The following is a 13032-nucleotide window of genomic DNA, read 5'->3' as shown; positions in this document are numbered from 1 at the left end:
TGTAATGCTTTGCTAATGTGCTGACTTTCTTTTCAACAGCTAGCAAAAATGTCACTTTAAGGGAGAGGCTACTTCAGTCAAGATGTTCCCAAAGTTATAGTCCTTACAGTTTTCATGGTTATATTATTGCTTCACCACAGTCGTTTGTATTCTTACTACTTCTCCCTTAAGCTGTAATCCTCTTGTAACAAAGAGTTTGTTCTGTCTGGACAGTGCACAAACTAACATTTTTGGCTACTTTACTATTATGCAACTGATTCTTTTCACCTTTGATTCAAACACAGAAGTCTTAAAAAAGCAAGCACAGAATCGCCATTAGTTCTCTCTGTTCACAGATCTTGACCCTGCTTTGCTATTAAATATTGAACACTGTATGCACAGTCAAGTAAAGGAACAAAGTATATTACAAGAGATCACCAACTGTATCATACATTTAATAAATGAACTGGGCTCCATACACCAAAACAGAACATTGTTTTTACTTTCCATTTCATTATGTAAACACTACGTCTCTCGCTAGTAATATTTTACCTACAGTATACCAAGTTATACAATATATTTATAGGTTACTTCCAAAATGTTTTAAACATCTAAATTTTGCATTCCCTTGCATTAAAAAAATTACATATTAATTACTCTGGAAAGTTTCTGAACTCTGTTTAGCAGCAAATCTCCTTTCTTGATGGTTTCTTGGTACTGCCAGTTCTTGCTATCAGGCCTAGGAATTGTGGGGGGAAAAAAAAAAAGGTTTAGAAGTGAGAATATGTTTTACACCAAGCCACTTACATTTCTGTAATAAGTGTCATCAAAATGCATAGAATTCAACTGGGCTACCAAAAATTATTTCTAGGAATTGTTAGCATACCTGTTAGTTTCTACAATCTCATTTACTTTGTCTATTTTGCAGTGTAATCGCCCAGCTGCAATAAATCTTGAAAGCTCCCTAAGGAAAGAAAAAAAAAAAGTTGGTTAAATCATGTTTCACCAAGGACATGTAGACTTAGCAGTACTGAACCTGCTACTACAAAATAACTTTGTTACCCCACTGTATTTCTGAAGCAACAGCCTATACATTTCATAAGGTATCTTACGCATCCTCATCTTATTGAAGCTTGGATGTTACACACAAGAATAATCATTCTAGCGATCTGAATATAAAACTTCTTAGTGTTTCCTTCTCAGGCCAAAGTGTCATACTTGAGTAGTGAAATTTATCACTTGGCTTAGCATCAACTACTCTTCAAATTCAAAGTCAGCAGTCACGTAGTGTACCTATTTGGAATTTATCCTGATGTAAGTATCTTCATGCCAGTCAATTCATTAGAAAAGTTTCTTAACAGTTCCCTACTCTCTAGTAGCTCTAAATACACTGCTTTTTATATTATTATTTTGCTTAATCAACTGGTGGTCTACAACACATTACTGATGGTAGAAGAAAATATTCCTGTGATCAACAGTAAGACAAGTTACAACTCATAATAAATTACCGGGAAGCATAAGAACTAGTATGGCTTTAAAGCATTTACCTTTGAATTGAATGGTATTTGGTTTATTTTGAAACACCTATTAACTTATTTCTGGATGTTTCAAGCAGTATTCATATTTCTGTAATGCTTTTCTGTGTTAGAAAATCTGAAACTTCTCTATGAAAGAACGACTCTTGTGAAGGCATTTGAAACAAAGTGTTTCATGTACACAGAAAAAAGTCAATTTCTCACTTCATGTTAGTTCTCATCGTGATCTAAATATGTTGGTTTTACACTAGAAAAGAATTGCAAATTGAGACTGCAAGCGTATGTTTGATTTAAGCAAAAAACATGAGATCGTGACCACATACCAGGAAGCAAGCAAAACTAAAGGAGACTTGTAGGGTACATAAAATGTGTGGATCCCCAAAGTTGTAACAGGTCAGTTTTCACATAGTTGTGAACTAAGTCATCCTCTAAAATCTTAAGTTTCATAGCATATGAAGGTCAATAGATATAGCAGTATAAAGAACAGAGTTATTAATAAAAGACTAGTTTCTCATACGGTGTTTAGAGTGAAAGAAATACTGGAAAAGTTTTTCTTGAGAGTCATGAGAAATTGCAATCAAATTATTTTCTTTACTGAAACATAAGGTTCATTTAAATTTAGCCAAGCTCTTCCATAGAAACATAACTTGGCATGTTTAGACTCAAAGTAGAACAAAGATTTTTACTCATAATGGGATCATTATAAATAATTAAAGTGAGATCTTTATGACCTTAAAAAGCTGAATAACTTACTGATCTATGAATTCGACACTGACTCCAAAGGCTTCTGCCATGTATCCTAATGTCAATGACCGGTAAGACTCTAGGAGCTGGCTATATGCATGAATTCTCATTTCCCGTACATAATATCGATAGTGAGGTGCAAAGAGCCAATCTTTTTTCATCTCTTGCTCTACAACAGCTGAAAAGAAAAAGAAAGAAAATGAGTCAATCATCTCTAAGAAATGTAAAATATCAGTTATGTAAATAAAACACGTAAGACCAGTTAAGTAATCAGTGTGAACATAACTATATTGTATTCTTGCATACTTCAGGATATGAAAGGTATTCTACACTAAAGAGAAGAAGTAAATTTGTATAATCTGTATCAGTTCTACAACCAGAAGCAGTAATAACATGCAAACAATATTGTGGCAAAGCTAGTGACCCTGTCTGTCAGCAGCGAATACTTCTTTCAGGGTGTGAGCCAGTCTCCCCTCTACTGCGGGGGGACCACCTCACTAAAGGCAAGTGCAGGGATCAGCTGTCACGTAGGAGCGATGTGGTGCTGGGAAACAAGCAGTACTTGGTATGAAACTACTTGAAGAAATGTTGTTACCCAAAGCTGCGTAAGGAAATAAGATGAATTTTTCTGGTATTAGCTCTTAAATTAGTTACAGGGATTTCCAGGCACCAAAGTGAGTTTTTCTCCTGACGGTTTTAGTTCCCAGGTAGTGATAAGGTCAGCAATAGAAAACTGTTGCCCTTAGCTCTTCATTTCATCAGGCCTAGTCTTCCACAAAATGAAGGGTTCTTTTTTGCTTTTCCTAAGTATCTTATTTTCCTGTATTCTAAATCTCACAGAAGGAAAACAAGCAGTTTGAGAACTGGCAAGAATGTTTTCTGAAAAGCTTTTCTTCAGTGTCACCCTTTTACATAGAAACCAGAGCAGAAAGCCAATGGTAACAACAACAATGAAAACTTTCCATGTATTATCTTTTACAGGTTGAGATTTCAGGGTCTTTAGACTACAAGTCCTATAACTTCTTTAAAAGATAAAATCTTTCAAAGCTTTCTTGTCTGACCTGGCTCTTCAGGTAAGACAGTGCTGCACAGCCATTTGAAAATGCTTTTCCACCTAATCAGACGGGACCTTTCAAAAAGCTCACTGTATGCAAAGGTTAGTTTCTTTGTTTCTTTTAAAAATCAAACAGCAGCGAATTCTAGGTCAATGTTTAAAAAAAAAAACAACTCTATTTTTTTTCTGCATAAAGTAGCTCTAGTTCTAGACTGTAGCTCAAAATGTAACCCCACTAAAGTTGTGCATGATCCGAAAAAAACAATGGAAGCACCTGAAATAGTGGTGTAGGAAAAAACACAGCCTTACCTAATGACTGGAAAAAGGCTGCATAACGGCATTCATAAAGAGAAAAGAGATACTGCCGTACAGCTGGCAAACTGTGTAGCACTTCCAGAATCTCTGCTCCTTTAATAACCTGAAAGCAAACAAACAACATGTTTAAATACCGTCACTTTCAGCCTGGAGATAAACAGGTAAAGAAAGGCTGTGTCTGTTTGAACCGTGTTTTCATCTGCTTTCCTTACCTTTTCCCTAAGGTCAGGCCTGTCTAATGCAATCATGCTGACATAGACCGTGTATGTTACAAATGTTTTGTAATCCATAAGTTCATAGGATGTAAACGTCGAAACTGTATCAAGGAAGAGCTCTGCTGCTTGTTTGAAATCTCGAATAGCTACACAGTAAAGGCCCTGGTACACTTTGAGACGATTTCTCCTGTCCCAGTCTCCTCCTTCTTCTATTAGACTTAAAATAGAACGAAAAGAAAAATTTACTTATGTAAATGTATTATGTAATAAGTTATATGAAATAAGTACAGTAAATCAACTGATACTATGTGATTAGAGAAAGAATAATTTGTTTTATGTTACAGCTTGTTGAAACAGTCCAGGCTTTGTACACCTGTCAGGGGTGGGACAGGAGAGGCCAGATGCTTTTCCACAGTGCAAGTTTCAACTGAAAGGAAAAGTTTATAGCCTCTAAAGTTGTGACAACAGTCTCTTGAGATGTGCATGCAAATATTACTGCCAACCTTGGCTGTGGCAACATATTTCCACTGCCTATGCTGCTAAAATCAAAGCCATCCAATCACCAGCATAGAAAAAATTAAAAAGTGGCCACTTTACAAGAATCATATTGACACAAAATTGATGTGGCTATAAGCAGGACCACAGGCTGAGACAAAATCTGCTGAGAAGGCAACACCAAAAATCATTGCCCAAGGAACATGATAACTGGGAAGACCCTCTGCCTTGGTGTCTCACAGCACCAGATACTGGAAACCGCAGCTTGCTACTGGAACCACTAAAGTTCAAAACGTTGGGAGCACGGAGACACTGAGGCTAGCAGTGGAAACACGGGAAGGACAGCTGCACCAAAGCTCACCGTGCTGACCCTGTGCTCTTGCTTCTAGACGAAAAGCTGGCACTTCATAGAGCCAGCTGGGTGGCACTGGCAGCAGCTGGATTCAGCTGGCAATCGTACAATCTAATCACACCCAAGTTATCTGTCTTCCAAAGTGGGAGCAGGGGGTGGGCTACAAATTAAAATCAAGTCTGCTGCTAAAAGCTGCTAGAAAACAGCTGACAGAAAATACTAACCTTTCTTTTCTCTTCCCGCTCATAAAAAAAATCCAGGAACAGGAAGCTCTCTAGTACGAGGTAACACCCACCCATCACTGTGATTCTGTCTCACAACCAGTCTTAATCATTTCTTGACAGCAAGGTATTCTATTTCAGCAAGGTTTCTATGACATTTCTATGGCAGCATTTCTATACATTTCTATGACAGCAAGGTAATCTTCTATTTCTTTTGTTACAGTTTGTCTCAAAAGTGGTTTAGTGCACTCAAACAACCCAAGCAGTACCTTTTTGCCTTTTCAATGTTCCGTGTGATGAGGTCGTTATCCATATAAAACAAACCAATCCTTAGAAGATAGAACACAATATCCAGACGATGTCCCAGTGCCACAGTTTTGTCGTAAGTCTTGCGGAATGCAACCAGAGCTCCCTCCTAGCAAGACAGTATTTTCTACTATAAGAGTGTTAAAAGCACCTAGAATATTTACAAAACGTCTGTTGTAAGTACACGCATTGTCTTCCACTGATAGTTGTGACTTTGCTAGTTTCCCACAGAACTTTAACATTATGCATTCTGAATAATCTTAAAGAATCAAAGTTTAAATCAAGTTCAAAGAGCTGATCGTCATATGTCTCTTAAATCTAAGGACTATGAAAATCTACTCTGTAACTTGAAATTAGCTGCACTATGTAAATAGCTTAGAAAAGTCTAAACACACAAGGAAAGTGAAAAAACATCTGCAAATGGAAAATAACTTTTTCCTTTTTCAAGAAAAAAATGTTTTCTTTTAAGGCCTGCTTGGTTTTTTTTCTAGATAATTTAAATTTCAGTAACATCCTCCCCTATCTCCCACCCATGTCTGTGTTGTACCATAGAGAAAACGCAATGTAAGTCACACAGCTTCCTCCCTATGAACAGTGCTCACCAGAACCTGCCTAGCTAAAAGGATTACGATGCAGTGTTTTTAATATGAGTCCATAAAACCTCTGCCATGAACCAACCTTGTCCCCAATCCTGCACAGGTACTCAGCTTTGGCCATCATTGCATCTCGGATTTCACTCTCCCCCAAGATCTTTTCCGCATCTTCTAATTCGTTGTCGAGACGTTTCAATTCTTCCTCATTTGCTTTCTTCATTTTGTTCAACAGCTCCACGTCTATCTGCCATTCAAGAGACTTGCAGAGTGCTTCGTAATATGGAGCCATATCTGAAAGAAGAGCAGAAGGCTTCTGTTATCAATCACCGCAACAAGTGTGTGCGTGTTTCTCGAGCAGAGCACTGACAGACAATACAACTAACCATCAATGCTAGCTACGTCCTTTCCACGTCAGGTACCTATTAAATCCAGACATTACAGAGCCGGTGTTTCAGCAGCCCTTGCCTGTCACTTCTTTTTGCTGATTATTTACCATCATTGCTCTCTTTACCCCTCTCCCACTTGCACTTCCTTACTATTTATCTGATCCCGAGCGCAGTGGACCCCGGTGCTCAACTCGTGCCTTTTAAAAAACCAGCATGAGGTAACAGCGGCCAAAGCTAGGGACAAGGCACCGCGCTGATATGCCCAAACCCCCATTCCCTCTCCCCCCTCCCCGCTGCTCTCGGACTGTCCATACCCCAGGGGCAGACTGATGCCCTCCAGCTGGAAAACGTGTACCCCCACACACGCACACCCCCTCACCCCCACACACGCACACCCCCACACACACGCGCACACCCCCACACACGCACACCCCCCCACACACGCACGCCAGACCGCCCCTGGGACAAACGAACAGTCAGACCGGCTCCCATCCTGCACACGCACGCCTCTGGACAGACAGGCAGGCAGACAGAGCCGCCCCATCTCCACGGGGAAGGGAGAGGCTGCCCTGCACCCCGCAGGGACGGACAGCAGCCCCGCACCAGGCCGCACTCACTGTGGAGCCGCACGGCCGCCATCAGCTCGTCGCGCGCGGCGGGGTCGGGCGCGCGGGGCCGGAGGCTGAGGAGGAAGCGGAGCTGGGCGATGCGGAGGTCGGGGTTCTTGGGCAGCCCCTCCTCCTCCAGGTTCTCCAGCGGCATGGCGGCGGGACGGGACGGGACCGGGCAGCTCGGCAGCGGGCAGGCGGCGGCGCGGCCCAGTGACTCAGCCGCGACGGGCGGAAACGGCGACGCGCTTCCGCCTCGCAGCGCCCCCTGCAGCCCCGGAGGCCTGCGCTTGCTGGGGGGGTGCGCATGCGCGGGGCGGTGCCTGCGCGTCTGCGCAGGGGGCGGGGAGGGGGCGTGAGCGGTGAGGGCGCGCATGCGCACTGCGGCCCATAGGGGGCGAGCGCGCGCAGGCTATAGGGCGGCAACAGGCGTAGCTATAGGTGCACGGGCACCGGGCGGGCTCCAGGACTGGGCGTGCACCGTGCAGGCTGCTGAGGCTGCGCACGCAGTGCAGAGCAGGCAGACGCTGTGGGGCTGCAGGCGTATAGTGCGAGCTATAGGGGCTGGGCGTGCAGGGGCTGCAGGCGTATAGTGCGAGCTATAGGGGCTGGGCGTGCAGGGGCTGCAGGCGTATAGTGCGAGCTATAGGGGCTGGGCGTGCAGGGGCTGCAAACCGCTGGCTGTAGGGGGTGCGTAGCAGCTGTGCAGGCTATAGGAGCTGGGCACGCACAGGTCGGGCTGTAGGGGCCGTGCCCGCGCAGTCTATAGGGGGTGCCGATGCGCGGCGGCGCAGCCCCCACGCCTGCCGGCGCCCCGCCGGGTGTCCCGGCTGTGCCCGGGGCCGGCGGCCTCGCCGGGGCGGGGGCCGCGCTTCCCCCTCCTGCCTTCCCGCGGTTCGCACATGGCTTGTCGGGCTCTGAACGCCGGGCAGGGAGAGGTACGCGAAGGCATCTCGGCTTTTGCTGTGAAAAACGGCAACAAAGAAAGTAGGTTTGTCGCCTTCGTAGCTGCAGAAAAAAGGTTGACCGTGTTACCCAAAAAGGCGGCAAATAAAAGGGGCTTTTGGAAACCCGTGAGTGGATTATCTCGTGCTGGGGGTGCGAGGGGGTGTCCCTTCTGGCCCACGGTCCCATGTGCTTTTCGTTTAGCTTTTCTTCACATTTCTCCGTCTCTTTATTAAATATCTTCCTTCCTACCTTTTCCGACCTTCCGCAACGTGCGCTGCTGGTACCCAGGGCTGGAGCGTGTTCCTGGCCAGCGGCCTCTCCCGTGGTGCTGGTGAGCCAAGAGGCACCCGTGGGCCGGTGGCAGCGGGGATGGGTGGCCCCTGTATGTCACTGTACGTCACCCCACCTCACCCCACCCCACCCCATCGGCCCCGCTCCCCCTGCCCGCCGGCGCTGCCCGCAAATTGCCTGTGCCAATGGACAGGCTCCCAGCTGGGCTCCTCCAGAGGCTTTTTGGTTTTAACTGGTATCTGTTGCTGGAATGGGGTTTTAAACACAGCGCTGCTTGCCGGTGCCTCTGTGCTGGGGTTGGGTTTTTCATCCAGGTCGTGGGAGAAACTGTTCCCTCGACTGTTTTGGCACAGTGTATTCCTAAGATGGGCTTCTTTGTATTGGTTGTGAATTATTTAGAAGTTGCTGGAAGGAACTGTTGTCTGCTGCGTTTTTGATGAGTGCTAATATTTGTTATGTTGATTCTGATTTTTTTTTTCATTCATTCGTTACCTTTTTTTTCCTTCAGTCATTGGCTTGTAGTTCCAGTGTTTTAGGATAAAATAAAGGAGAATCTGTGTTTTAAGTTGGGTAGCTCCTTTGTTTCATTAGGAGCAGGGGGTTTTTTGTCTTCCGTTTCTTTTTTTTGAGTTGCAATCTCTTGTCTTGATTGCACAATAGGGAATTGCACGTAGATCTTTTTGCAGCAGTGTTTGTTATTTGCCTGTTGGCCTTTGCGTTTGCTCAGAGACCTATTAGGGTTTTTTTTTTTTATGACGGAGACTTTTAGGCCTCTTGCATATTTTTCTTTTGAATCTTGTCCCCAGCTATATTTCTTGGGCAGTGTGCTCCGGCGCTGTGGTATGCTGTTTATTCTTAGCGTGCCTTGTTTAGGAAGAAAAGGACGGTTGTTTTTTTCCTGCTAAGTAAGGCTGGTGTTTCATACGCTCAGGCACTGCACACACGGGTGAGCGTTACTTGTGTGAGCAGCTGAGCTGGGATTAGCTCACAAAAATTGAAGAAGAAAAAAAAAATTGAATCAGCTCCAATGTCCAGTTATTGCAGCCGGTCTCTCCAGCGCTGGGTGGAAGGTGGAAAGTATGTGCAGCTCCCTTGTAAGCAGATAACCTGGCTGTCACCTTAGCTCTTTTCCTAATCCCTAATAAAGATTGGTTTGCAACCGCAGCTGGAGGTCTGCCTTTCTTCCAAAATTCAGGTCATTCATAACTATTATAGCTCTGACCATTCCTACTGTCCGTAGAAATACCCATGCCCTGTTAATGTCGCTGCGTTTTTGGCACCCGCAGTTCATTGTGGCAGTAAAAGCCACAGTTTCATTATGTGCTGTGGGAGAAAAAGTTCTTCATTCTCCCTTTTCTGGATTTGCCACTTTTTAATTGGCCCCAAAATAAGTTGCTGGGTGTGAGAAGAGTAAGGGAGCAGAGTTTTAATTTTCCTGGGTTTAGTTATTGCTAAAATGTTGTGTTTTGTTTTGTAACCATATGAAACACTAGTTAATTAACCCCCCCAGCATTTATTGTCTGTAAATATTTGCTCACATTTTCATATTTATGTATATTTAAGCATTAACTGGGAGCAAGGGAGCTGGCAACACGCATGTGACGTTCCCTGCTAAACATGAAAGGAAATTCAGAGAGAATATTTATATCTCAAATATTTATATGAAGAAATAAGGCCTTGTGGTGACCGTAATTCTCATGTGGCCTTACATATTCAAAAGGATCCAAATGAATAAATATTTGTTGTTTTTTTTAAATGGACCTCAAATGACTGCTTCCTTCCTTGCAAGATGCAGCAGGAGCCCCGTGGTGGCTCCTAGTAACTCTGATGATGCTCTGTTGCTTGAAGAGCGATGATATGGATATGCTGCAGGTTGTTTTAATGGCACAATCCACCCTGGATATCCAGCTGCAAGTAGGAGCCAGTCCCTTTTGCAGCTGGCAGGAGCTCCTCAGCACCTTCCTATGAGTCTGCACCTGCAAAGCACTAATCCTGTCCACCCTCCTGCTCGCAGTAACTCCGCAGTGGCTCCGGTGGCACTCAGGGCATCCAAGCAGGTCTCCTCTGCCTGATGGTTATTTTGGAGCAGGACAGCTTTTTCAGCACCTGTGGCCATGCGGTCAAACTTAAATATAGCAAAATATGGTGGTATTTGCTGTTGCCTTGCTCTCCAGTCCTGCCTGTCGTGTGGCTGATGGCTGCACTCCTCTCGCAGGGAGCAGAGATCTCCCATCTGCTCGGTGAATCAAGAGGTGTCACAGCTCTCCGGTGTCTCGCAGGCACAGACACATTGACTGTTCCTCCCCATGGCAGAGGGCTCCCTTTCCCAGGAGTTTCGGAGGACCAGCAGGTCTGGACCAGGCATGCAGGGCGTGGGGAGCAGGGTCAGGGCTCGGCACGGTCCTGCAGACCCTCAGGTGACCGGTACCTGGTGTCTGTGTGTCCTACAGCCCCAGACGGGCAGTGCCCCCAGGGATGCTCGTACACACAGAGCGGTTCGGTTGCTCCTTGCAGTTCCCGGGTGGACGCATCCCGCACGGTCAGTGCTCCTGACAGTTGCGGGTGATCACCGGCACCCTGCCCAATGCCACCCAGCCTGTTCTCATTTTTGCAGATGTGGGAGGCCACAGACAGAGGTGGAAGTGCAAATACAGGTTTCCAGACCTCTGCCTTCCCCAGTAATAGCTGTTACTAAACGCTACCCGGAGCGAGGCGGCTCCCCGTGCCCCTGTGTGAGGTTGCTCCTTGTTGTGTCCTGGCCAGCCCTTCGCCCGCGGAGCCGTGCCCAGGCCACCCCGATGTCCAGCGGGCACATCGGCTGCAGCGTGTCCGACGGCGGCTGAGCAGCCACAAGGTGACAGTATTTCAGAGCAATAACTGTGCCGCGTCTCTGCTTTCTGGGGGTTTGGTTTGCTGGGCTTTTTTTTTTTTTTCCCCCTCAGCGTGCAAAGTGAAGCTCTGCTCACACTAAATGCTAAACGAAAGCTTTGGGGACCACCAGCCTTCTGCAGGGGCACAGCTGGGACAGACCACCCAAAAGCTGCCGTGTCCCCCTCCCCTGCCACCGCCTGGTGTCCAGGCTCCTGCGCCCGGACGGATGCTGACTTGCTGCTTGCAGGGAGCCACCCGTTATGGCAGTGTCACCATACGAGCGTTTTGCTTGCAAGTGCCATCGACGGAGCCGGGGACCCCGGTGTCACTGCTCCCTCTGCTCGTCCAGCCCCACCAGGTGTGAGGGCTCCTCTCTCCCAGCCCACAAAGGGAGAAGCTCCCATCGCCTCAGGGGACATGGCAGTTGCCAGCAGCAGGTCGCAGAAGTGCTCTGCTTTCCTCTCCAAGGAGGTCCTGTGGCACTGACTGGGTCTCCTGGGCTTCAGAGACAGGGGCCACGCCGGCACCGGGAGCATCCTCTGCCAGCAGATCAGGATCTGCAGCAGGGCCCCGGACCGGACCCAAGTATTGCTGAATGGCTTTAATTCCCATTGCGAAAGGCGTGAAGGGTCCCGGGAGCTGGTTGGCGTGTCCGTGCTCTGACAAGGAGCTCTTTGTGCACAACCGTCACACCGCAAGCTGCAGACTCACCTTGGTAATACCAATTATGCTTTCTTGCCTTGCTGTGATCCTCAGGCATCTTCAAGGCCAATGCATTTGTTTCGTTCGCAGTGCTGTTTTAACTTAACTTTGGAAAAGATGGCACTTGAGTCACGTCTGGCTTCGTTCTTCATTCTTCAGTAGTGGAAGTGTCGACAGCAATACTCACGTCTGCCCTAGAGCTGCACCCACAGGTGTTAGGCATTGATTTCTTCTGAATGAGCTCCTAGAAGTTATCTGTTTTCATAAGTAATTATTGTTGGCATAGGTACGGCTCTCATCTCTGCAAGTCTGGCTCTCAGAAATTACGGTCTGTATTAGCAAGGAGTGAAAGGCACAGGGTCAAGCCCTCTGCCAGCGCAGCTCCGCTGGCCGGCTGGCATTAGACAAGCCCTGGCACAAGTGTAAGGACAGTTAGAAAATACCCTTGGAGTGGGATTTCTGCATCTCTTGACCTCCCTGATGTTGTTTTGTCACCCTCTCCATATTGCTAATTGCATCTGATCAGCCAGGTATCTATTTCGTAGCAATTAGTGTCTTTTATTTATTTATCTGCGTATTTTCAAATCAACAAATCCTTCCCCACTAGCGCATCAGGATGCTTTGAAGGACAACATTTCACATAGTCCCCAAATTAAGTCTTTTACAGCATTAAAGTCTGTTAATAGGGGTGTTCCAACGAACAGCCGTGTTAGGGAGAGTTTATTACCCTGGGAAGACAGGATGAAACAGCATCATTAATTAGAGATCTGAAAAGCTATTAATATATAACGGTCATGAGAAATCAAGCTGGCAGATAGGGATGGGGCGGTGGGGGAGCCTCTTCCTTCGCCCCGTACCTGCGGCAGCCCTGGGTGCAGGGGAGGGCGATGGCACGCTGCTGCCTGAGGCTGCATTTATTTAACAAACACCACTGCTTCAGGAAATCCTGGGGGGGGGGCAGGCTCTTTTTGAACAGGTGAGAACCCACTTTATTTGGTGCCAAGAAAACATACGGGAAGAGACAGCTCCTGGGTGCAATGGCTTGTAACGCGGAGTGGGAGAGAGCGCTGCTGGCCTGGGGAACTGAAGTTCTGTGCCGTGTCTGTCCCATCATCAAACCAAGAGACACTGGAAAGATGTTTGTAGAGTTGCATAAATGTACACACACATAAATGATTTATGCTTGAACCTTTTATTTTAGGTCCTGTATTCCAGCCCCCCTGCTTTTAATGCAGACTGGTGGTCTGTACATTTGATGCAGACGTTGAATGGTCTGTACGAAACGATAGCCTGCGAGCCTGAATTTCAATGTGAGGTCTGTTTACTGCATCTTTTCTCTTAAGTACAGATTTACTTTCAGAAAATGGGTGATCTAGACCAACCTGCTGGTGCATTTGTTTCATACACAGCAGCAGCA

General features: G+C 46.3%; 1 protein-coding gene across 1 annotated transcript; it reads right to left on the bottom strand.

Moving 5' to 3' along the window:
- Positions 1 to 413: 413 nt before the first annotated feature.
- PSMD6 (proteasome 26S subunit, non-ATPase 6) lies at positions 414 to 7055 on the bottom strand. The gene is made up of 8 exons (XM_075513968.1): positions 6813 to 7055; positions 5895 to 6100; positions 5180 to 5325; positions 3840 to 4059; positions 3622 to 3730; positions 2268 to 2436; positions 866 to 943; positions 414 to 718 (listed from the first exon to the last, which is right to left on the bottom strand). The coding sequence occupies exons 1-8, from the start codon at positions 6955 to 6957 to the stop codon at positions 622 to 624; spliced, it is 1170 nt and encodes a 389-aa protein (XP_075370083.1). The 5' UTR covers positions 6958 to 7055; the 3' UTR covers positions 414 to 621.
- Positions 7056 to 13032: the final 5977 nt, after the last annotated feature.

This window comes from Mycteria americana, chromosome 11 (genome assembly GCF_035582795.1).
Source record: "Mycteria americana isolate JAX WOST 10 ecotype Jacksonville Zoo and Gardens chromosome 11, USCA_MyAme_1.0, whole genome shotgun sequence".
Taxonomy (NCBI): Eukaryota; Metazoa; Chordata; class Aves; order Ciconiiformes; family Ciconiidae; genus Mycteria; species Mycteria americana.
This window is presented reverse-complemented; position numbering and strand designations above follow the sequence as displayed.